Below are 26,138 nucleotides of genomic sequence, written 5' to 3' on the forward strand. Positions count from 1 at the left end.
TTCCAAGGCTTACATCAAGGTCTACCTCTTCCATGTGTCCTTCAATGTTCCTACCAGTTCAGAATCTTTCCCTCCTCCAAAGAAATACAGTACTTTTTCCTCCTATACTATCCTCCATAGGATAGAGACTGGACCTGTGATTTCAATGGTATAGGGAACTCCCTAGTGGAAAAAAACAATTTCTCTTCCAATGCAGGTTAGCACCTTCTCTGTCTTAGAGAGGTTAAGTGAGTTGCCCAGGGTCAAACAGCCAGTATACGTCAAAGGTGGGACTTGTACCCAGGTTTTCCCGGCTCTGAAGGCTGGTTTTCTATCCAGGGTGCCATGCACTTCTGCATATCATATTATAGAGCTGCATACATATAATTTTGGTAGACTGCAAGCTTCATGAGAGCTGGGCCTGGGTCTTTATTTTTGTATCTCTTACAAAACACAGTACAATGCTTCATACATAGTATTGAATGGATCGCTGAATGAATGAACAGATTCTGAGCTGATCAGCTTAGCTCACTCGGTCCAGTACAGTAGCACCCCTTAGAATGTTCTCACCAAAGTTAAGTACACAAAGAATATGGGCGGGGAGTAAAGCTTTTACTCCAGAACAGAAAGCCATCCACAGAGGGAGGGAAGATAACTCATCTAGCTCCAACTCTAGCACGGTGGGATCTTGAGTAAGTCATTTACCTGTCTCGTGAGTTTCTTCATCTACAAAAATAAAACCAGTATTACAGGTCACTACTTTGTAGGTTTGGTGGAATTCCAATAAGATGTCATACGGGAATATGCCTAGAAAAGTAGAACGTGCCACACGGATATTATTGTGGCTGTTATTGCTGTCATTACCTGATCAATAAATTCTGGTGATCAATCATATGAGGGCAGGGCCGTCTATACAACATGGCAGGTCTAAAGGTTCATGGTCCTTTAAGGAGGGACTCTGGGATTCTAGAGATAAATTGTAAATAGGGAGATCAGACTTTCTGGGTCAAGAGCATTAAGGGTTATGCCTTTTCAGGGAAAGCTAACAATAAAGGTAAAAATCACATCTTATGAAACTTTCTTGAGACAAGAGAATTAGGAGTTATACCTTTGTGGATGGTAGCAAAAAAGGGGAAAACAACCATATTTTAGGGCTACAGCTATTACGGGAAGAGGTCTTTATCTGAGGATAACTAGAAATAAATTAATTGAAAATGTCCCTAGTCTAGGGTATATAAAAGATCAAAGCAGACACTAAATAAAGCAATGGTGATAATTCATTACTATATAGAGACAGGTTTAATCACCCAAAATAATTGTTGCAGGAGGACAAAGAATAGAAGTAATATAAAGGCTGCTGCCCAGATGGATGCACACACATGCACATGCGTGCACGCGCACACGTGCACACACACACACACACATACATACTTTTTGGGGGAAATTAGGTAACACCATATCTGAGGAGGAAAATGTCACAAAAGTCTTTCCCATGCGTTCACTAACAACCTCCTCCCAAATAATGAAGCTTGCCATAGCAATCAGAATCCAGATAGAGAACCTCTTACTAAACAGTATAATGGAAATTTATTTTCATTTCAATATTATTAATTTTTAAAAATCAGTGCAAGGACCTATGGACATCATTCAAAATACACTATAAAATGTTAGTTACACTTCAGACACATGCAACAGCATCCTTTAATGAGGGCAAAAGTCCTTACAAACCATCATTTTTCTCTTCACTTCCTTTTTTGTAGAGACATCTAATCCCACTTAAACTGTGATGAAACTGAGGCACAGAGGTGAAGGGATCAGTCATGACAATGTATAGTCATTTCATACCAGAGTCAGAAGTCCTGACTTTCCCTCCCAAGGTGCTGCCTAACCTATTTTCCTATGACCTGTACCAGAGAGGACTAAAAGCAAAGTCTCTCTCTTGTGGTTAACATCATCATTATTTCTGAGGGGTCTGAGTGGAGGGAGTTTGGGTAAGTGGACTCTGAGAATTCCCTAAGATGTACTGGTTATCCTACATAGGCTACCCAGCAATCAATATTCACCAATCCTTCAACACATTTCTTTCCTCCCCTTAACCACACCTCTTATCCTTCCCACCTGCCACTGCTCCTATATATGGTCCCAGCCTTCCTTGCAGAAAACCAGCTGTACTGCCTCATGTACATCAGCCACCACATGCGAGGCTTCTAACAAGCTGGGGTCAAAGATGAAGTCTCGGTGCCCATGGAATGGAGCCTCTGTTTGTCTCGTGGAAGGATTGTATACCCCACTACGTACTAGGATGGACAAGCATCTCTCTGCCGTTGGTGGTCCCTGCTTTTCCTTGATTACTTCATAGCTTTCCTGTACTCCACCATTCCTATTCTTCTGCAGGTAGCGGTTGTACAGGTTGGCACCATATATATCAGACACTGGATTATCACTGGGCAGAGGAAAAGAAGAGCAAATCAATGTAAGCTGAGTAGCCAAAAGTCTGAACTTCGTAAAGGAACAGGGAGGGAGAACTGGAGAGGCTCTAAGTGTATATGGGGGAAAACAGGATAGGGTTAAGGCCAGAGGCTTAGAAAAGGAGAAGGCACAAAGTATTACCCAACAGCGTAGAGTCTTCGGATGGGGGCCCCCCAGGATCGTGACTCTGCTTGCTTCCGGATCAGAGACTCTGCATATTGGTAGGTAGTGATGTTGGGTTTGCCCACCAGGACTGCATATTTCAATTCCTTGCCTGTTATTTTTTGATAGATGCTCTCCAGGCAGAGAAGAAAGGTGCCGTGGCCAAACCTGACCGAGAAGGTAATTCATCAGTTCACCTTCAACAGCTGGCCATTCCTTCCTCTCAGTGAAATTCCTACTTCAACTTCATCAGAACTTCCTCCACCAGCAGTGACTAAGCAACAATGGTACTTCAGCAACTTTCACTTAAAGAGCACTGTCATGAACGCATTTAAGTAACCACCACCATTCCCACAACTCCCATATCATGTTACTAGGAAAGCAGTCCCTTCACTAGAGAGGTAAGGGACTATGGTGAGGAACTATGTATAACCTGTCAGATTCAGATGATGTATTGGTTAGTTTCAGAGAAATTTTTTTTTCTCTTTTTAAAAAATTCTGTTATAAGGGAGGAGATGTAGGAAGAATATATTAGAAATTATAGTAATATAAATAAAAATATAGGTTAAAATGTTTTTAAATTTAAAAATAAAAGTTGTATTCTGGCATAAAGCTATATGAAAAGAGATGTATTTTTAACTTTGTTAAAATGTATAGAAAATTCACAACTGATACAGATCATAGAATCTCAGAATAAAGCTCATGCCTTGCTGTGACTGACCCACAGCCCACATAAACCAGTGAGAGCTCATCCTAATTTCAGGCAAATAACCAGCCTCTCGAGTGCCAAATTCTTTAGCACTCAGAAAGTGTCTGACTCACAGTCATTAAAACAAAAATGTCAGAGCACTGGTCCTACTCTAAGGGCTATTTGGTATGTAAGGTTTGGAGTTACTTAACTACTGGCTTATTGGAAATTGGTGTCAGGACAAGAAGACTATAAAAACCACAAACTCCCTATCTATCAATTACAGAGAAAGGGAGAAAGAACAGGGGAAATCCAGGCAAGGATTACATTGTCAGCTACTGAAACAAACCTGTTTCATTTGAGAAGATAATCTGATGATGTCTATACAACATTGTAAGATGTACCATTATTTTTCAAAAAAGAATACTGCCCTAAAGTTTGGAGGTCTGGGCTCTGATTTGACCTTACTATTTATTATGACACTGAGACGGTCACTTGATGACTCTAGGCTCCATTCCTATTACTTATAGAGTTAGCAGAATACTTCTGGTTCTTCCCAACCTTCCTCTTAAAATAAAGAGAGACTAAAATGAGAAAGTATCTGTGCTATGAAAACCCACCTGGCAAACCAGATAAAGGGCTGGCCTCAGAGCCAGGAAAACCTGGCTTCCAGTCCTGCTTCTAACATATACTTGCCATGCAGCCCTGGGCAAGTCACTCAATGCCTCCATGCTCCAGTCAACTCTCTAAGACAAGTTGCAGAGAAGCTGGCAACCTGCAATAGTGGAAGAAGTTCCCTATACCAATGAAATCACACAAGTCCAATCTTTACCTCTATCCCTACCATCATTATTATAAGACACCAATACTCTGTGACTTCGAATTCAATTACGCATAACATTTGGGGAAAGGCAGAGGAAGGGAAGTCGTTTGAATTTCTGGTGTTTACAGTCTTCAGATTCTTGTTCCTCTTCTGGATGTATCTAACCTCTGTGTGTGTTTTTAGGGCTATGTTTCCAAGCTATCAGCCTACTTTATAAATTCCTTTAAAGCAAAGACTGTGTTACTTTTTTGCATCCTCCTTGGCATCTAAAACAGTGCCTTGCCCATTTATTAAGTATTTGTTAATTGACTGACTTACGTAAAGAGAGGTGTGAAACCTACTCCAAGGTTCCCAGACAGTGAGGACAGAAATCCTCCCTAGCTGGGGAGCTAAATTCTCATAGTATCAGAATAAAACCTAGAAGACCATGGCTATTGGTGATCAGGACACGGCCAGAGATCAAGGTCAGAGTTTTAAGACTAAAGACCATGATTTTTTTACCTGGGCATCTTGGCTTCAGCCATCCAAAGGAGATCCATGTTGCTGGTCAGGATAGGAAGATGGGGGTAGGGGGGTACTGCCACTTCTGTACCAGGGTTCCCATTGCTGAGAAGGACATCTATGATAAGTTGGAGACTTGTCTCCCAGCGGACTGGCTCTCCAAGGAGGAGTACCCCTTTAAACAACAAAAAACACATAAAGGCAAGGGTTTTGCAGGACATTTACCATATACTCTCCACAGTAGGCTAGAGTGAGGCCCTAATGGAAGCAGAGTCAGTGCCATTCAAATGAGAATTCCTCAGCTCCAGTTAAATTATTATGCGCTTGGCACAATGACCTCAACCAACCTTGGTAGAAAGCCATTTAGTTGTTACCCAAGCTGCTTTAAACCCCAGAGCTAAAGAAAGAGCTTTGTATTTTCACTTGTGCCACTGTGGCAAAAGTAAGCTTTGGTTTTGCTCCTATCTGCTACATCATCACCATTCCTACCACTCCCCCTCATGTTATTAGGAAAGCAGCATGGTGTCATTGAAAGAATACTTGCCTAGGAATCAGGAGACCTAGATTCTGTTCTCAGTACTGCCACTGACTAATAGGAAAATCAACACATTGCTGAAACCACTCTGGGCCCATTTCTTCTTTTGGAAAATGAAGGCCTTATCACCTCTAAGCTCAGAGTCTGTAATTGTTTTGGAAAAGTCAGGTCCTCACTGGAGTAAGGAAACAGACCATTTTAATCCCCCCTAAACTCTCTTATAAAATCAAGATGCCTCTGAGGCACAGAAATCACACCAACTCAGAGACCTTCCTTCACTTACCTTCTATGGGAGGGAAGTCAGTCTTCAAGGGAGGCTGTCAAGAGATAGATAATTAGAAGCTGTCAACGTGACTGAGTCACACTCAGCTGCTTACTGAAACCACACCAAATTCAAATGGTGGATCTGAGAAGGGAGCATCTCAGCCCAACCAATAACAACAATAACGAAAGAAAAAAAACAAAGGATAAATTGGATAGACTTGAGAAATAGGGCCATAGAAATAAGAATCAAAGCTATCTGGTTTTTAAAAGCAAAGGCTGAGGGACACCTTGAAGCACATTAAGTATTTTCCCATTTAATGAATAAAGAATTGTAGAAAATGGGTTTATCTTGATGCAAGATACTTGGGAAGGGAAGTGAAGGTGTGGGTTAGTTGACACTGGAAAAGCCCACTATGGGGGATCCTTGATCCATAGCACTTTAAGAAGAGGCTAAACCACCATTTGTCTTGGAGAGTTTAGAAGGCAGATCCTGTTCATTAAAAATATTTGGCAATACCTTTCCTGTTTTAGTGGTCTAAAAGCTGACTGGATGATGTCAGAAAAATATTAGTTTCTGTAAGGGAAGGAAGGAAACTCTAGCCCTGGCACATGCAACAGAGTGAATGAAACAGTATTGGATATAATAAAATATAAAACTAGTAGGGGAGTTCTTGGAAATATGAGGAGTCACAAAGCACTGTAACAATGACTAAGGATAACTATCAAAAATCCTAGTGGGAGGGGCTGTAAGGTTATAATGACTGATGGATTGTTGTTTGTCCTTTGTGGTCGAAGAGGACCATGGCACCAGGACTTGCAAAATGAATTGGATTTAAGTGAGGGAAGGCTGTGTAAAATTGGTAGCCACACTTTCTCCTCTGGAGCTATCTGGGTCCAGTGGCCAGGTATAAATCAGGATGACTGGAGATGGCCCCCAATGACAGATGGAAGACACTATGGGAAGGAAGGAGAAAGGAGACAATGCTGGGATATCAGGTTCTAGAGGAAGACAGATTCCAGCCCAATCCTGTGCTCAATACCATAGTCTTTGGCCGTCGTTCAAGATCAACCATGTCAAGTACAGGAAATGTTTGTCTCAACTCATCAACAGTAATCACATTCTGGAAACCCAAGCTGGATCATGAAATTAAGGAAGCAAAATAAGCCACACAGATACTGCTGCTGCCTCATCAGAAAGGTCATGTTTAAGTCAAGAAGAATAATGACTTTACCCATTTATTCCTCATCAAAAAAAATCCTTGGTCATTATATTATATTAGCCCCATTATTTACATCACCAGAGAAAAAGACAGTAAACAATCTATAACAATATTTTTTTGGAAGGAAGGAGGGAACCTGGGCTAAGATTTTATCAGTATTGAGAAGTTGGTGAGTAGAAATGTCCTCCATCCCATCAGCAACTCCAGTGACTTAAAATCTTAAGAGAGGTGTCTGGGGCACCGATGGACTTATCCATCATCAAACAACTAGTATGTTTCAGAAGCGTACCTTGAAACTAGGTCTTCCTGATTCCAAGCCTGGCCTATATCCATGCTGTATCTCTTAAAACAATACATATATAGTTAGGTTTGTCTTTGGAACGTCTTTGTAACAACAAAGAGGTCAGTCCCAACTAGGAAGCTTGGGCAGCAGTGGAAGAAAGCTTTAAGTTACAAAAAAGCCACAATATATATAATTGGGAGATGGATATACTGCTAAAGGAAACACTGTTTATCATCCAATACTATCTGTGAAATACATCAATCATAAGGAACCCCTCCTAACACAACAGACCCATGGGTGAAAAAAGTCTTACCAAAAAATGAACCAAAGAAACTGCTCACAGAACATATATCAGTGTTACTCATCCTACCCCCACACCCAACCCAAGAAAGCAACAACCTACAAAATACTAAGATTCTGATAAGGGAGAAGGGCTGGGGGGAGGAGTCTCCTCACACACAGGTGGTCCTGATTGAGTGTAGCCAGCGGGACATACATGGATGTGCTGCTATGCTATCAACCTAGAAAGAAAAGCAGTGAGGTATGGAAGAAAGAACACTGGACCAGGAGTCAGAACTTGGAGTGGCTCTGCAGCCTCAATTCAACAAATATTTATTTATTGAGTACTTACTGTATGCCAAGGCTACTATGCTAGGCTCTGGGGATACGAACACAAACAATTTTTAAAGTCCCTGCTCTTGATAAATTTACATCCTCCTGGGGGAGAAAAAAATGAAGAAAGGTAAGTTAATACAAAATAAAGGAAAATGAATAGGTACTGGACCTGTGATTTCACAAGTATAGAGAACTTCCTAGTGGAGGAATTCCCTCTACCAACGAAGGCTGGAATTTTCTCTGAAATTCATTTTAAAGAATAGCCTAGAACATGGAGTTGCTAAGTGATTTACCCAGGGGCCTTGAAGCCAGGTTTCCCTATCCATCATACCACACTAAGACACACTAACAACTTAGGGGCTTGGGAAAGGTCCTGAATAAGAGGTGGAGGGTGAGCTAAGCCTTAAACGGATCTAGGATTCGAAGAAGCAAAGGTAAGAAAGGAGTGCATTCCAGATGTAGGGGATAGCCTGTGCAAGGGAGAAAGAATGTCATGGGGAAGGAACAGTTTAACTAGAATGCACCAGTAAGTGAGGAGTGATAGGGATGAGGGATAGGAACTGGACCTACAGTTCATTGGTATAAAGGATTCCCAAGTGAGGAAACTCCCTCCACTTATGTAGGTCAGCACCTTCTCTGAAACTTATAGTCTTAGAGAGTTGCATTATCACTGAGAAGTTAAGTGATCTGATCAAGGTGACACAACCTGACTGTGGCAGAGGAAGACTTGAAGCCAGGATTCCCTGGCTTTGAGTGGGAATGCATAGGAAGAAGTAGTGTGAAATAAGTCTAGAAAAACAGTTTAGAGCCAGATTATGAAGGATTTTAAATGCCAGTTTTATCCTAGAGGCAACAGGGAACCAGTGAAGCTTTCTGAACAGAGCAATGACATGGAGAGGACTTGTGCTTTAAGAATGCCAATCTGAAAACTCTGTGGATGATGAAGGAGGGAGAGACTTGAAAGAGGGAGACCAATTAGGAGGCTACTGCACAGTGATGGCAAAGGGTGATAAAGGCCTGAAATGGGGGGTGGGCGGGATTTAATGAGTGGGGAGAAGGAGAGAAGACTCAGGAGAGATTACAGAAGTAGAATTGGCAAGATTCAGTAACTAAGTTGAAGGTGACTTCAAAGTTGCATCCCTGGTGCCTGAAGGGATAGTGGTACCCTCAAAAGAAACAGGGAAATTAAAAAGAGAAGTGGATTTAAGAGAAAAAGCTAATGAATTTTTAGTCATGTAATCTGTCCTGCATTAGTCATGAAACTACAGGAAAAGCACTTAAACTCTGACTCCCAGTTTCCTCATCTACAAATCAAGAATAGTAACACTTGTACTACCCATCTCACTATGGTACAGTGGCAAGAACACAGAACTTGGAGTCAGAAGGCTTTGGTTCAAATCCCAGCTTTGCCCATTATTACCTGTGTGACCTTGGACAAATCACTGACCTTTAATTCTCAGGAAGGGGATAAAGGAAAACAATCCTCAGTTCAATCTGAAGATAGATGAGGATGGAAGGGAAGGGTAAACATGATAAGAGAGACAAAGAGAGTAACTGGGAGTATATGGAAGCAGGGGACAGATATTTAGTCTTTTCTAGCTCTAAATCCTTAATCCTATGATCCTATAGGGTTGTAGTGAAAAGCTTTATAAACTGCAAAGCAGCTTATTGTTAGCTTATTATTATTATTGTAAAGGCTAAAATTAATAAAGACCAAATCAATCAATATTCATTGAGCATCAACTGTATATAAAGCACTGTGCTTAACCCCATGGCAGAAGGAAAGAGAACTGGGATACAACAAAGTACAATCTGGTTGAAGAACTACAATATATGGAGAGCATAGGAGCACAAACAAAGCCCATGTCAGAGGACACTGGTTCAAATCCTGCTTCTACTTGCTTTGTGTATGTCACCTCCCTTTTATGAGCCTCAGCTTCTTTATCTGTAAAACAGGGGTGTTGGACTAGATGGTCTCCAAAGTCTCTAACTAAATACAATGGTTCCATATGCACCAAATGAGTGGAACAGCCACTGGGTATCACCAATGCTTACGGGAGCGAAAGAACATCTTGGGTCCAGAGAGCCAGAGAAAGCTTTACAAAGAGAATGGTCTAAGCCTTGATGGACAGGTAGGACTCAGCTTAGACAGAAAGGATCCCAAGTGGAGGAAAAGAGGATGAAGTTACTCCAGGAGGACTGCGTGTATATGAAGGTCAAAAAGTAGGAACTTCCAAGCAGGGTTTGGGACAAAGGGTCCCACTTGTCACCTCCCATCCCAGTTCTTACACAAGCTTGCAGAGGGGTAAGAGCTTAAGATATTGCTCCTATCAGAGCCTCACACAGCCCTGGTGCTGCCAAAACATTTATGTGGCTACATAACAAATGAAAGCATCCTAGTTGCCACTCTGGCACCAGCCACAAAAACAAAATCATAATTACGCTCATAAGAGACTACAGTTGGATTTAATTTCATCCAAACTCCATTCTGTCACCATACTACGCTATCAGCATCAATCCATTCTCTTCTCTTCTTTGCCTCTCCTATTCTACCTTCACGCTGGCCCATGGCCCATGATTATCATATCCCGGAAACTATATAGGCAAAATAAAGGAAAAGTGTCACTTTCTGTCTCCCCATCTTACAGTTTGTGGGTGAAGGGAGCACAGGGGATAGTAAAAGTGGGTCATGGAAAGCAGGGTAAACCTGGAAGGGAAGCACAGAATCATGGAATCTCAGTTCAAAGGGGCCTCAAAGGCCATCAAGAACAATCCAGACCTAAAAAGGAATCCAACCTAAAGATTCCCTAACGATATTATTCAGACTCCGCTTGGAGCCCATTAGTTCCCAAGATTCACTGTTCCGTGAGCCAGGCCGGGTCACTTTTAAGCAGTTCTACCTTAACAAGCAGGTTCTTCTTTTATCAAGTCAAAACCTACCCCTGCAACTTCAACCCAGTGCTCCTAATCCTACCCTCTAAGGGAGAACCAATCAGAACAAATATCTGAAGACAACTATCAAACCTTCACAGTGTTTGAAATGAATCGATTTAACCTTCTGTTGATACAAACCTTCTGAGTAGCTTTTGTGACTATACCTATGAAAACTGCTCTCTCAAAGTCATCGGTGACTCCCTAATCATCAAATTCAATGACATTTTTTCAATCCTCATCCTCCTTTATGTCTCTGGGGTCATTTGACATTGTTAAACGTTATATACTAATGAGTTTAACTTTTATCACCTACTAATTTGTATAGATCTCAAACAAAGTATGTTTTGGTTGTCTAATTAGAGTGTGTAAGGACAGCATTTCACATATTCTTTCCCACAGAACCAACTGACTCCTTGAAGCTGGAATGGCCCATAGAAGAAGGGTAGGAAGTTGATCATCAAGGGCAGAGAAAGCCCTTCCCACACCCAGGGCAACTTTCTACTCACTGTCTTCCCTGCCACTCTTTCGTAGCTAAGACTACATTCCATTGATCCGCTGCCACATTGACCTTGGCATCTTTCCAATGAGCTATCTTTGGTTAGCCTTTGTTCAGAGGCTCTAATACTGTCTCCAACCCTGAAGAACACAAGAAGGATACTTCCTGGCATGGTCCACCACAGGCCCCTGCCCGGACACCAGCATTCGCTTCTTATGGAACTTGGAGAAGAACTTCAAGGGGCTACTGGAAAGTACTACTTGTTCTGGCTCAACCTGCAGAGAGATGAGGATTGGGAGGAAGGGTAAATGAGGGTAATAAGAGAGAGAGTAAATATGAAGCATATGGAAGCAAGGGAGTAGATATAGTCTTTTAAGCATTATCTCCTCTGATACATCAAAAAAAATCAATACAATAACCCAGCAAAAGCCTAACTTGGCACCTGACACCTTACTTAACCCATTTGCAGGGTTGAGGCAAAAGCTTTCCAATTCATTTCTTGCACAAAAGAAACAGGAAGGTTAATACTCTGATTTTTACCCAAACTATCCCGCTGCCTGAGAGACCCAGAGACTTCTTTCAAAATCACAGCTGTATGTGTGAATTTTCATGGAAATTCACCTTTTTTTCCTTTTCTTTCCCCAAAAGTCCCCACTGGGAGATTAGTTTTTTAACATTTAGATTCACAAAAGATCCATCATCTTCAAGAGAGCTTTTACGAACTTATGTGGTATAACTATAATAAGACCAGGTTTAATTATGATATAAAAAAGGATCGAATATATGGAAAGCTGGAAAAAACTGTAAGGTTCATAGATTTGGGGAGTTGGGAGTTGGGAGATAGATACCTTAGAGAACAACTAGTCTGATCTACTCCTTTTGCAAATAAGAAAACAGAAGCTCAGAGAAATTAAGTGACTTGGTCCAAGGAGACAGGGAGACAGACAGACAGACACATACATACACACACACACACACACACACACACACACACACACACCCCTAATAATTGGCAGAGCTGGGATCTGAACCCAGGTCCTCTGATTTTAAATCCAATCCACTACATTATTATATTGCTTCTGTAGCTAGGTCAATGTTATCATTCAAAGCAGTCATATTGACTCTATAACCCTTTTTGGAATGTCATTTAGAATCAGTTTCCAAGCTACGCAAAGAACAACAGTCTCAAAAAAAGGAAAAAGAAAAACAACATGGTGGATAGACCACTTACCTTGGAATCAAAAGGCCTGGTTAGGAATGCCTGATCTGCTCACTGCTTCCTGTGTAATGCTTAGCAAGTCACTTAAACTCTCTGAGACTCAATTTCTTCATCTGTAAAATGAGAGAACTGGACTAGTGGGCCTCTAAGGACCCTGCCAGATCTAAATCCTATGATAGATACTGCTTTACCCAACTTTTCACCAGAACTGATGCCTCATGATTTTTAGCTATTTCTAAAAATTAAGTTCAACCTCAAAGGATTTGTCACCACTGAGGATATTCAGAACAAAGTGCTATAGGTTTAAAAGGCACTTCAAGAGTATACCAAAAATGTTTAACAGGACACTAACACTGGAACAAGTATATAGTTTTCCAAGGTAACTAAAGAAACACTCAAAAAAGTGAGGCATCCCGGTACATTTTTAAACAAGTTAGTCATTTTGTAACCTTGTAATTTGTACTAGAAATTTGAATATACATAGTCCTTGCCTTTGAAGGGCTTGCTGAATGCATTGGGGAGTGCAAGGAACACAAGGAACATGAGGCACTCTGGTGGCCTGGGAAGGGGCTTTGACACAAAGGGTGAAAATCTTAGAAAATCCCAAATTAAGAGGATACCATAAGATGCAGGAAGGTTGAATGGTCAAATTCTGAGCAAGGTCTTTGAAAAGGCCAGAAGGACCAGTGTCTGAGGGCTGTTCTCCTCCTTACCTGCAGACCCAGTAAGTCTGACAGTTCCTCAGCTTTCACTTGTGGTGCACAATTTCCAGCATTAGTAACAAAGACAACCGGCATCTGGAGACGCCCATGAGAGTCAACCAGCTTTCGAGCGGCTTCCAAGGCAGCAGGGATCACTCTGTGACCACGGATAAACACCCCATCGATGTCGAAGAGGAACCCAAAGGTTGGAGGGGTCTGCACAGAGAGGGTAGGAGAGGGGAATTACCACTGCATCAAGAGGACGAAGGGAGAAAGGAAAAAGAAATTCATGTTACAAGAGAAAGAGGCTCAGTAGATTAATAACAGCTGAAATTTTCATAGTGCTTTATGGTATATGAAGTGCTTTCCTCACAACAAACCTAGGAGGTATATAAGTATTATTATACCCATTTGACAGACAAGGAAACCGAGGCACCAAATGTTTAAGGTATTTATGGTCACACAGTTAGCATTAAAAAAAAGGGGCAGGGCCAGGGCCCAGGTGTTCTAAGTCTAGTTTTCTATCCCCTTACATCATGCTAATATACCACCCTCAATTTACAGGGCAGACCTTTAAAGAGTTCATAGAAACCAAGGAAAAATAACAACATGGATCTACTCTATTAGATTTTAAATTACTGAAACATAAACTGAAATTTATATCACATCCTTTTGGCAACATCTCCTTTTCTAAGTTTCATTCTACCCATCTATATTACCTAGTTTAGAGCCTTGTAGCAATTTTACTGAATACCTTCCATTCCTGGTCTTCCTGCCCTTACCCCTGCTCTCATATTTAGAGACTTCAATATACACATTGATGTCTATCGCTTAAAATATCCTGGTCTCCCAGTCCAACTCCACAAACCCTTTATGACCTACTTCTCTTCTTTATCTCAGATACTCAGAAAGATAGGCACCCCTCAAACCTTAAGATTACCTGAAGCTATTCCACTCCCAAGATCTTGAATCCTGAAATTTCCTTGTCTGATCGTAATTCCTTATCCTTCCACCTCTCCCAAATCATTTTCACCATCACAATCTCACCATGACGTCCATTCAAGGAGTGTGCTGGCAAATAAATGTTTAATAATCGGCTCTCCCAAAGGAAAAAAAAGTACACATATACTTTTAAGTTTAATCTGCATCATTAACATTTTCTCTTTAACTTTCTTAAGTCTAGACAATCAACAAAGTGATAAATCAAGTCTTGAATTGTAGCATCTGTTGATTTCTGAGGTATAAGTACTCATGCTGAAAATTTAACAACTGGCTCTCAAGCCTATGAGCTGGCTCCAGGACACCTGCCTCAATCTTCTGACTAGGCCTCAGTTTCTTCCCTTCACAACTGACTTAATATATACCCAGTTCAATTGTCCTCCTCCCTTGAATGCCCTGCCCCCTCGTTCTATTGCTAGTCTTATCATACCAATCAGCCAGTCAGCAACCCTGATCAACCCTTCCCACTGGCAAGTTTTTTCTGCTTCCACTCCAAACTTGCTGAATACAAAATCACACAAACTTTCCAAATCACTCCACTACAAATTCACCTTGCTAACCACAACCAGACCTTAACCATTGTGAAGCAAGCCTTTTACTTCTGTAGGATTTTTTTTATCAAGCAGCTGTGCCAGACATTCTCTTCTCATTTCTACCCCCCTCAATCAATCAAAAAGCATTTGTTAAAAGGCCTACTAACTAGGTGCTAGGCACTGGGGATACAAAGAAAAAAATTAAACAAACCTATTTTCAAAGAGCTTACAGTCTATCAGGGGAAATAGCATGTATACAAGTAATTATATAAACAATAAACACACACATATACATACAAACATAATAAATACTAGACTATTGCAATAACCTCCTAATTGATCTACACATCTGGAGTGTTTCTCTGGTCCAACTTATCCTCCATACATCTGCCAAAGTGATTCACCTTAGTCACAGATGTAACCATATAAGTGTCCCATTTAATAAATTCCAAAATGTGAATAGTTCTAGAACAACTCCCTTTAGACTAGGAATTCTTGGCCTTTTCTGCACATGAAGCCCTTTTCAAAATAAAGTTTTTTAAATGCATAAAAAATACACAGAGTACAAAAGAAACCAAATATACCGAAATAGTTATAAAAAAAATTTTTTTTAAGTTCACAGACCCCCAGGTTAAGAACCACTGTTCTACTACATCTAGAACCCTTTTGCATCTGTCCTTTTCTCCTTTGCTCTAATCACTGAATAAGAGGCCATCTTTCTCCAAAAAAAGGTTAATCTTGTCCTCTCGTGCCTGTGACCCTATTTCTTTCCAGCTTCTCTAGGAAGTTACCCCATCTGTCATTTCTTCTCCCCACCTTTCTACTGATCTCTTCTCCACTAACTACAAATATACACTGGTCTCCCCCCCCATCCTTAAAAACTATTTACTTGGTCCCAACATCCCCTCAATTACTCTAGCTCTGCCTCCATTTTACTGCAAAACTTCTGGGGAGTCATCTAAATGCACTGTTTTCAGTCCCTCACTATTCACTTACTTCTCATTCTCTTGACTACCACTCCTGATGAGACTCTTTCTCAAAAACAACGAATGATCACTTATTGGACAAATCCTATGTTCTTTCCTTAGTCCTCAACTTTCCTTGACCTCTTTGCAGGTATTTATATTAAGGGCTACTCTTCCTCTTAGATGCTCTATGATATTTCTCTCAGTTTCTGATCCTGCCTCTCTAATGACTCCTTTGTAGCCAACTATTTCATTGTGTATTATTATTGCTATACAGATGGAAACCTATATATCTAGCCTTAACCTCTCTTCTGAATTCAAATCCTGCACTGCTGAATATTGGCCAGACATTTTTACTTGGATGACTCAGAAGCACCACAAATTCAACACTTCTTCAAACCTCCCTATTTCCTTTAAGAGTATCACCATCTTTCAAACCACACAGGTTTATAAACTAAGTCAATCTCAACTCTTCCTTTTCCCTCACTCCCCAGCCCCAAATACAATCAAGTTCTGTAATATATCTAATATTCATTTCCTGCTCACAATTCACACAGCCCAAATCCTAATTCAGGTTCTCATTACTTAGTAATTACATTTACTATTACAGTTAACTAATTACTATTACAACAGCTTCTTTATTATTCTCCCTGCTCCAATTCAATCTCCACACAGTTATCAAAACAACACTGCTAAAAAGAATCTTCCTAAGAATCAGGTCTGATCTTGTCATCCTCCTGCTCAAAAACCTTCAGTGACTATTACCTTAAAGTTTAAATTCTTCCACCTTGTATTTTTAAAGCCCTCTACAATCTAGTTCCAACGTTTCCAGCCTTTTTTTTAACTCTTCTTTCATGTATTCAAACCAAATTGTCTTACTAGCCATTCTCTGAAAGCATTGGTCTAACTCTCGTCTCCATGCTTTTCTACAGTATTTCTCTCCTGTCTGGAATTCTCTCCCTCCGTGCCGTTGCTTCTTAGAAGCCCTTCTGCCTGGAGAGCACTGCCAAAGATGCATCAAACTCCAGAAATGGCCAAACAGACTCTCTCCCAGAGTTTACCAGTTTGGTGATGTCTTTTGTGAACCTGGCTTTGAGAATTACAAGAAAAGGAAGCCAGAAGATCTTCCATCTTGTAAGCCACTGGGTCAAACAAGCAAGTAGGTTCAATTTTTGATTGCCTGTTTTCCAATCCTTTCTTCTGGGACTCTGGTGGGACATAGCTAAAAAATGATATGCTACTGCCATTCTTTATACTAGTGCCAGACTAATCATTATACACAGATATGGTCATTTCACGCAATAATCTTCGCCTGGTGTTCAAGGCCTTTACTGATCTGATATCACCCTCCCATCTCAGCTGTATCTCACATTCCTTATTTCTGTACAACTCTGTCACCAAACCCTAGGTGGTTCCTTGGTCCTACCCCCACCCTATGGCACTGGCAGAAGAGTGGGATGAAGCATCAATTAAAAAGAAGACAGAGTGTCAAGTTAACTCTTCTTTTGACTCTCCCATAACTGACTTAGAGTAGCTCTTCCTTATACTATACTTTCCACAAAGGCATAGGAGGCTCTTCCCCATAGGTGGCTACTTCTGCATGGCAGCTAGAGTGAGGGGATTTCACTAGACAAGTTTACTCATGGGTCTCTGACCACCTTTTTTACTTTCTATTTCCTTTCCGAAGCAAGTGATCTAACATCATTCTCAAGATGGATGTTTCCAGGCTTTGAGGTTTCCTTATAAGTTCAAGATGTCTTGCCTTGGAAAACTTCCACTTGTTAGAAGGAGTTCAACTACTGGCCTGACTTGCCAGAAGACATGAACTTTAAGGGCAACAAGTGAAGAGCTGTAGTAAAATGTAAAATGCCTAATCAGCAGTCCAACAAACTTCTTCACATTTAGATGGTTTTGAGCATCAACCTCCTGGCAGAGTATGATAGTACTATTATTAACTCAAATGTGTTTCTGTCAATAAGAGCTGATAATCTTCTGTGTTTTTTAGTATTTCTTCTGTATCTAGGAAATAAATACCTATCTTATATCTGATTTACATTGTACACTCTTTGTCTTTCTACTTCTCCTCTCCCTATCCCCTGGGAAGACCCTTGACTCAACAATTTAGTTGTCAGTTTTCCCTGGGGCCAATGTAACAAACCAAATCGTATCAGAAAAGGAGTCTGACCTGTCTTCTAGGTCAGAGTAACTTAACCTGAAGTCCATGAACTTGTTTTTAAGCATATTTTAATAACTATATTTCAATATAATTGGCTTCCTTTGTTTTTTTCTTGGCAAGGCAATCGGGGTTAAGTGACTTTGCCCAGGGTCATACAGCTAGTAAGTGTCAAGTGTCTATAGTCAATTTGAAATCAGATCCTCCTAACTCTAAGGCCAGTGTTCTATCCACTGTGCCACCTAGCTGCCCTTTCCTTTGTATTCTTATGCACTTTTTTAATTCCAAGAAGGGGCCTATAGGTTTTTACCCAACTGCCATTTCTCTTTAAGCCTTAATCACTGCATAGGTGTTGCCTCAGCCAAACTGAGACCTGTTAAAAGACCTTAGCTTGAAAAGGCCAAAGCCCCACCACTGCATCTGGGCCATCTCCAGTCATCCTGATCTATATCTCACTACCCTACCCAGATAGCTCCAGAGGAGAAAGTGATGCTGGTGATTTTGCACAGTCCTCCCTCACTTAAATCCAATTCACTTACATGTTATGGCATCACCTCCCCGATATCATGGTCCTCTTCAAGAACAAAGGACAAACAGCAGCATGACACAAAAAAAGGTTAAAAAAACCAACCCTGTTCTAGGCTCCCTCAAGCCTGAACCCAGTCAGTCCAGGCCACATGTACAAATCAATAGCAGAGGAGCCCCTTAGTGGAGAAGGCATTTGTGTGCAGTATCCCAGCCTTTTTTGGGCATAGCAGCAATTCTTAATGTTAGATATTTAATTTTTTAACAGGGTTACTAACTAGTACATGAGGGGAATGGTGAAGAGAAAGTTTACATAGATTTTAACAAAGAATTTGATAGAATATCTAATACTGTTCTTGTGAAGAAGGTGGAGAAATGCAGAAGAGACAATAATACAACTGGATGGATTCAGAACTACTTGGTATAGTCAGACTCAAAAAAGTAGTAGTCAATGGTTTGATGTCAACATGGCAAGGGATCTTCAAGTGTAGTATACCGAGTTTTGTGCTTGGTCCAATGCTGTTGAATGCTTTTATCAAGGACTTGCATAAAGGCATTGGTGATAAACTCATCAAAAATATACAGATGATACAAAACAGTTAACACCCCAGATAAAAGTCAGGATCCAAAAATATCTTGACAGTGTAGAGTATTATAATAAGCTGAAATTCAACAGAAATAAATGGAAAATCTTAGTTTCAAAAGTACAAGATGGTGGAGCCATGGGTATTCAAGTTTGTCTGAAAGAGACTGGGGGTGAGTAGGGAGGCTAGGGGACTATACACCTAACATAAGTCAGCAGGGAAATGCGGAAGTCAAAAAAAGCTAATGTGATTGGGTTTCATTGAGAGAGCATGGCTTCCAGGAATAAAAACGGTAGGTAGTCAGTGCCCTGTTCAGACTATATATGGAGGGCAACCATGATGGTGAAGAGACTTGAGTACACAGGATATGATGAAGAACTGAAAGTATTGGGAACCTTTAGTTTGGAGAAAAGACTCAGGGGGACTATGATATACCATTTCAAATATCTGAGGGTCTATCACATTGGAAGAGGGATAAGACTTGTTCTCTCTGGCCACAAAGGATGGAATTGTGAACAAGACAGAGGCAAATTTAAGCTTGATATCAAGGGAAGACGTGCTAGTGTTTAAAATGGTTCAGAAGCAGAATAGGATACCAAGAGAGGTGATGGCTCCCTATCCTTGGAAGTCTTCCAGCAGATAACACTTGACAATCTGGATGGCCACCTGTGGGATATGATTGACTGGGGATTCCATTCAGGTATAGGTTGGACTAGATGGCCACTGAAGTTCCTCCCAATTCTCAAACTCCCTAATGTTGTGAGTCAAAGAAGCTTGGATTTGAATCCCTGCTTCAATACTTGACTGTTTGGCTACAATAAAGTCGCTTAACCTCTCTTGGCCTCAGTTTCCTCACTCAGAGTATTCATCTTACACAACTGTTTTAAGGTTGGTGCACCTAAGGCCAATCAGCAAATTAGTAGCAGGATAACTGGCACCCAGGTCTCCTGACTCCCAGTCCAAAAACTCTTTTCACTACATGCTGTTGCTTCACATAATTTACTTATTCTCTACCCTGCCTCAATTCCAAATCCCTTCTTCCAAGTTCACCTGCTCTCTCCTCCCTCCCATGTGAAAAGAAAATTCTAGTTTTGCCCCTGCTTAGTTTTTAGGGATAGGCTTCCTACAGCATAATGAACTGGTCTTCAATCAGCGAGGGCTAAAAATTGTGATTTGCAACCTTAAGGTAAGAGATTTTTGCATTTAGTCTAACAGATTCTAGCAATGTTCATTTTCATTATTCAGAAAATCCCTATTTATTGTTCCTGCTGTGGGTTAATTTATTTGTAGTGGTATATCTTCACCAGCTTCTGTGACATGTCTTCACTTTGAACAGACTCACTTTTCAAGTTTGTCTTCTAACTGAAGTTTGCATTTGTGGCAATAATATATTTGCAATTTTTTTTCTTCTGAGTTTCACAGGATTTAGAACTAGAGCCAGAAGTAACTTCAGAAGCTAACAAGTTTAACTCCCTGTTTTAGGAAGATGAAGTGACTTGTCACACTGCTATGGAGTATTAGAATAAGACGCGGAGTTCCATTCCATCCTGTTTGAAATGCTGATGGGAAATCTAGGTAGAGATATGAAGTGTGTAGTTGGAAATGCAGGACTGAAGAACAGAATAAAGAATGGCTCTGAATATATAGTTCTGGGAGTGTCAAAATCCATTTCTAAGGCTTCGAAGAAAAATGAGATGATCCAGTGAATGGCAGTGCTGAAAGCAATATGTCCTTATATTTGGTTTATTAAATACAAGATCTAAAAGGGAAGGCCACGTGGCTCACCCATAGATACTCAGAAGAGAAGAAGGCATGGGCAATAATAAAGGCAGGACACTAGGTGTAACCAGAATGGACTTTGTTTTCTTTGAATGACTCAGCTTACCTCATTGAGCTTCCCCGGACACTGGGGCTTACTCTTCTGGGGCAGGAAGCCCAGCGACCATGCCAGGAATCAGAGAACTTCCTGTGTGATGAGTCATGGGGCTGGCTGAGGGGAGGTGTGTTAACTTGGTCTACGCTAGGGTGAGGGGCCAAGTCAAGAACCAATCGGCCCTGGTCGTTCAGGAGGCGCTTGATGATGTTAAAAACTCTATAAGAGGGGAGAGGACAGCTTGAAGATCCTCTCTTCCTTTTCCGGTTAGAGCCAGAGATGCCTACAGCCGAAGCTGAGCTGCCGGTAGCAGAGCTGACTGGAGGCCAGTGAGTAATCTTCCTACCGTAGAGGGGAAGCATGTATACGATTTTGCCTTATACCATCTCGCTTCTCTGTGGCCTCCTGGTTACCCTTGTGAGGCGGACTTATTGGGCCTGGAAGCTTTTGATGAAAATATCAAAATGGGGACGCTGGTTTGTGGGATTGTTACTGTGGAGTGTAAATACATGCTTTAGTTCTCCTGCCTTCTGCCTAGAGAATTCCTTATATCCTGCGGTTCCGGACCTTTTAGGCACATATGAGATTCTCTTTGAAATCATAAATTCTGCCTTCCTAATATACTAGGTCATCTCACTGTCCCTCTCTTTACGCTGAGACCAGGACCAAATACCTCTAAATTAGGGTATTTAATCAATTCATTCACATTGGAGTCAGGAACTAATATCATGAAGTGAGACTTTTTACACATTTTTCCTATTAAATTTCATCTTATTAGATTCTGGCCAAAGTTCTATCCTGTTGGATTTTGCAGAGATCCTGACTTTTTAATCCAACATATTAACTCTTCTCAGCTTGGGCTTGTCTTCAAATTTGTTAAAGCATGGCATCTCTGCCTTTATAAACCAGGTCACTGATAAAACTTTCAGCATAGGGCCAATAACAAAGTCCCAAGACATTCTACTAGAAATCTAACTTTAAATCTTCAAATAACTTTTTGGCATCTCATCATTCATCAAATTCAAAATCCAAACTGTGCCATTGTTAAGCCCACATCTCCCCATCTTGTGCATTACATGAGTCAAATGCTTTGCTAAAATGCAGGGTAAATTACACATACAGAGCTCCCTTGATAAAACAGTCTAGTAATCCTGTTTTTAAAAATAAGGTTAATCCATTGTGATCTATCATAGGTCATGACCAAAGCCAATACTTATTTTCTGTTATAATCACTTCCTCTTCTAAAAATCCAGTAACCATTTCCATTCTAGAATTTTGCCAAAAATCAAAATCAAGCTCACTGGCCTGTATTACACAAACTACATTCTCTTTTCTTTTCAGAAAATCAATAGAACATCTGTCCTTCAGTCCTGTGGCACCTCTCTCAGTCCCTATAATCTCTGAAAAATCATTCACAGTGGCTAACCAATTACACCCACCAGTTCTTTTAACATCCTAGGATGTAGGTCATCTGGACCAGGTGACTTAACTCAACAAAGACAGTTAAGTGTTTTTGCTAATGTATTCCATCTTTGTACAAGAACTGATTTCTTCCTGTATTATAACACAGAAGTGTTATATAGATTATATATAGATTATATAGATTATAGCCTGAAAACAGATCAAAATGCAATTAGGAAATAAAAATTTTACAACACAACAAAGATAATGTTAATTTGTGGGTTTCTAAGTCAATATGCCAAAGAGCGGTTCATTTATATTTGAATTTGACACCGCTCTTCTAAGCCATTGTCCAGAATGCCTTATTCTATTTTCAGAAAGCACCTTACGTAGCTCTTCACTTGTCAAATCTTCCTTTTTCCTCTGAAGTACTTGTATTTAATTGGTGGTGATACTAAAAATACCATACCTATGGCCCTAAAGTCTTCTATTTCTTGCCCAAGACTTCACAATCCTTATACATACTATCAAGATTGTTTCTGGCACTTTAAGTCATCACCACCAAGAGTGAGTAGTAGTCATCAAATTTGATAAGTCTGGGGAGGTTCTCCATCACATTCTCAAAACATGCCCAGGGAAGATGGCAGATTTCTGTATTTTTAATGTCATGTCAAACAATGATTGCCTCAATGACTCTCAGCAAGGAGTCAATAACTTCTACCACCTGTATCATTTTTCTTCTGACTCTTTAATCAAATAACCTCTCAAAACTTGTAGGGCCTGTGAATTCACATCATCATTTTAGAGGAAAACAAAAAACTAGTTCCTTCCCTGAAGCATTAATTCCCTTCTTCCCTTTCTTCTTTTTTCTTTTTAATAGTTCTGGTTTATTTTTTTTCAATTAACAAATCTTTTTAAAATCAGTCACTTACATTCTATTAGAGGATATTGTACACAAAAATAAGCACATACAAAACATATGCAAATAAGTACAAAGCAAACTGAATAGTGGAAAACATTGGGATCTGGATTAAGATGAGGAAAGGCTTTATAAAGGTATAGAAGGTCATCCTTGAGCTGAGTTTTGAAGGAAACAAAAGATTCTAAAGGTCAAGGTATAGAAGGATTGCACCCAGAGCATGGAGGACTGCCAAGGCAAGAACATGGATACAAGAGATGGTAGCGTCATGTATGATGACCATCAAAAAAAGCCAGCTTTGCTGAACTATAGACAAGAAGAAGGGGAATCACATGTAAAAAAGTTGGGAAGGTAGGCTGATTTTTAAAGGTCAAAGTAGCTTGCAATAAGAATTCATTAGAGTATACTGATTACGGGAGTGAGGTGGTCATACCTATTACTTTAGGATGAATTGGAAGGAAGACAGACTTGCAGCAGAGACCAATTAAGAGGTTGTTAGTCCAGGCAAAGGGCAGCTAGGTGGTGTAGTACATAGAGCACTAGGCCTGGAGTCAAGAAGACTCATCTTCACAGATTCAAATCCAGCCTCAGATACCTAATAGCTATGTGACCTTGTACAAACCACTTAACCTTATTTGCCTCAGTTTCCTCATTTATAAAGGGAGCTGAAGAAGGAAATGGCAAACCATTCTGGTATCATTGCCAAGAAAACACCAAATAGGGTCATGGATTGAAGTGACTGAACAGTCCAGGCAAAATGGGATTGGGTTCTTCTCTAAGATGATGATCATGTGAATAGAGAGAAGAGGAAAGAGACTGGGACAGTAGGAAGAAAATCTGTCAACTGATTACACAAATTGGGTGAGTGAGAGAAGAAGTGAAGGACAAAGGTGATGTTTGAGAACTTGGGCGACTAGATGGCAGTATGTTCCCTAAAATAAGAAATATTGGAAAAGAGTGGGTTTTGAAGGAAAAATTAGTTCAGTTTTGGACATGAAGTTGAAATGCCCTTGGGACATGTAGTTTGAACTATCCAACAAGCAGTTGGAGTTCCACAGCTAGAGCTTTGGAGAAAAACAATAATATGTATATAAGATGTATATTTAAAAGTGATTTGCAAGTAAATGATAATTAATTAAACCCACAGGAGCTTATGAAAGTGCAGAGAAATAGAAATAATAAAAGAGGTCCCAAAACAGAGACTTGGGGAATGTCCACAGTTTGCCAAAGTCCACATCCAAATTGGTTGAATGATAAAACAGCAAAGGAGGCTGAAAAGGCTAGAGAGGTAGGAGAATACAGAGAGGACAATGTCATGAAAAAAACAGGGAAGAAGAGTGCCACAGGAATAGGGTGGTCAACAGTGTCACCTCTTGCAGCAAACTCAAGGAGAATGAGAACTGGGAAAAGGTCACCAGATTGGGCACTTAAGAGACCACTAGTAACACAAAATACAGCAGTTTCATCTAAGAGATGAGGTCTGAAGCAACAGTGCAAAGAATAAAGAAATGAGAGAAGAGAGCAAATGGAAGCAATAGATACACAGTTTTGCTTTGTAAAATATTGGCTGTGAAAGGGAGGATTCACATAGGGCAATAATTTAACTGATGGTAGGGTTCTGTTTTGTTTTTTCCTTCAGGAAGGAGAACACATGTGTTGTAGGCAGCCAGGAAGGAATCAGCATAAAGGGAGAGACTGAAAATTAGAGACTGTGTACATAAATGAGCATACACAAAATAGATGCAAAATAAGAACAACACATTGAGTAGGAGAAAGAAAATATAGCCTAAAAGCTTTTGCATAAATAAGTGTAGAACCACAAGAAGAAAATCTTTGCATTAAGCATCTCATCATAGGTCTGATATTCAAAATCTATAAAAAATTGACATAAGATTGACAAAAGCCATTCCTCAACAGACAAACAGTCAAGTGACAAGAATGGTTTAACAGAAATATAAACTATCAATAACAAGATTAAAAAAGTTCACAATCACAAATGATAAGAGAAATGCAAATTAAAATAAACTTGGGTTGTCTCCTCACACCCATCAACTTAGCAAAGATGTTAATAGCCATGAAAGTCAGTGTTGGAGGAGCTGTGGGAAAGACATTCTGATGGTGATCTGTTGATGGTGAAATTTTGAATAGATTCAACCAATTTGGAAACTATGAGAAAAAGCTGCTAAACTTTTCATACACTCTGACCCAGGGATTTCTACTACCTGAGATTTTTCCCTGAAAAAGTTATTGACAAGAAAATTCCCATCTGTGTCCATAACAATACTGTGATATCAATCAAAAATACCATGGCATATTAATGTAAAGGAATATTACCACACTGTTAGAAATGACAAACATTAATGATTGGGAAAAACATAAGGCTTGTATGAAGTGAAGTGTGAAGAAAGCAGAAGTAAGAAAACATTATACATATGAATTACAACGGTGTAAATAAAATCAACATCGAGGTGACCCTGGCTTACTTATAAAACTGCAACCTCTCATGCCAACCCACCTTCCCCTCCTTTCCTGCTGCTGAATCTCCACAATGGACAGCACAATACCTCAGTAACATCTTTTCCCTTTTTGGGGGGTGGGAGGGTGGAGGACCGAAGGGACGGGGCAGTTTAAGAGTAGCAGAGAGATAAATCGATTTTCCAAATCACTTTCGGTTCCAAGAAATGTCAAAAATCGAAACAAAAAGTGCAAATTGTGAAAAAACCGACGCGGATGGAAAAAAAGGGAACGCAAAAGTGAGCCACCAGGGGGAGGAATGGGGGCGGGGCGGAGTCCATAAACCCCCGCAGGGAAAGCAGCGACCAACCGCACTTAGAATTTCATAGGATTTCCCGGGGGGCGGGCCGAACGAAGGAGGGCGTGGCAGTGCCTGACTGTGGAAGCGGAGCAAACCGCGGCTCTTTAAATTCGTGGGGCCAGAGCGGAGGCTCCCAGCCCGACGGCTTCATGAACAGCGCTCAAGCCAGACCCACCACGCTTGGGGCCGGGGCTTAAAGAGGCTCCTTCCTCCCCTGCCCCCATGATCTCCGCACTTTCCTCCCCATCCTGGCGCTCGGCTGCCCCAGCTCTCTCTCACCTGGGGGAGGCCACCAGCGTAGCTCCTCCCAGGGCTGACCTGCGGCCCCCATAGTCTGCAGAGGGGATGAGACCGAAGCCAGCTCCCCGAAGCGGCTCGGACCGCAGTGAAGCAACTGTACAAACCCATCCGGCCCTGCAGCCGCCGGCACGTGCAGCTAACTGGCCCGCGCTCGCCTTCCCC

The 26,138-nt window shown here is 40.8% G+C and overlaps 1 protein-coding gene across 2 annotated transcripts; it reads right to left on the bottom strand.

The window, feature by feature from the left end:
• Positions 1-1,543: 1,543 nt before the first annotated feature.
• Positions 1,544-26,138, bottom strand: HDHD5 (haloacid dehalogenase like hydrolase domain containing 5). Of its 2 annotated transcripts, none has more exons than XM_036760397.1 (8): positions 25,956-26,138; positions 12,902-13,105; positions 11,132-11,244; positions 6,462-6,555; positions 5,441-5,474; positions 4,623-4,797; positions 2,590-2,778; positions 1,544-2,422 (listed from the first exon to the last, which is right to left on the bottom strand). In XM_036760397.1, exons 1-8 carry the CDS (start codon positions 26,082-26,084, stop codon positions 2,110-2,112), a joined length of 1,251 nt encoding a protein of 416 aa, XP_036616292.1. In that variant the 5' UTR covers positions 26,085-26,138; the 3' UTR covers positions 1,544-2,109. The 2 variants fall into 2 exon arrangements, with proteins under 2 accessions (XP_036616292.1, XP_036616294.1); XM_036760399.1 differs by lacking the exon at positions 25,956-26,138 and adding an exon at positions 25,377-25,460.

Source organism: Trichosurus vulpecula, chromosome 5 (assembly GCF_011100635.1).
Source record: "Trichosurus vulpecula isolate mTriVul1 chromosome 5, mTriVul1.pri, whole genome shotgun sequence".
NCBI classification, from domain to species: domain Eukaryota; kingdom Metazoa; phylum Chordata; class Mammalia; order Diprotodontia; family Phalangeridae; genus Trichosurus; species Trichosurus vulpecula.

Coding starts and splice junctions, on each gene's coding strand:
- HDHD5 (XM_036760397.1), bottom strand. CDS start 26,084: ATGGGTTTGTACAGTTGCTTCACTGCGGTCCGAGCCGCTTCGGGGAGC. Junction 5,475..6,461: donor AACGACGGCCAAAGACTATG/GTATTGAGCACA, acceptor ATCTCTTGACAG/CCTCCCTTGAAGACTGACTT. Junction 2,423..2,589: donor CGAAGACTCTACGCTGTTGG/GTAATACTTTGT, acceptor TCCTCTGCCCAG/TGATAATCCAGTGTCTGATA.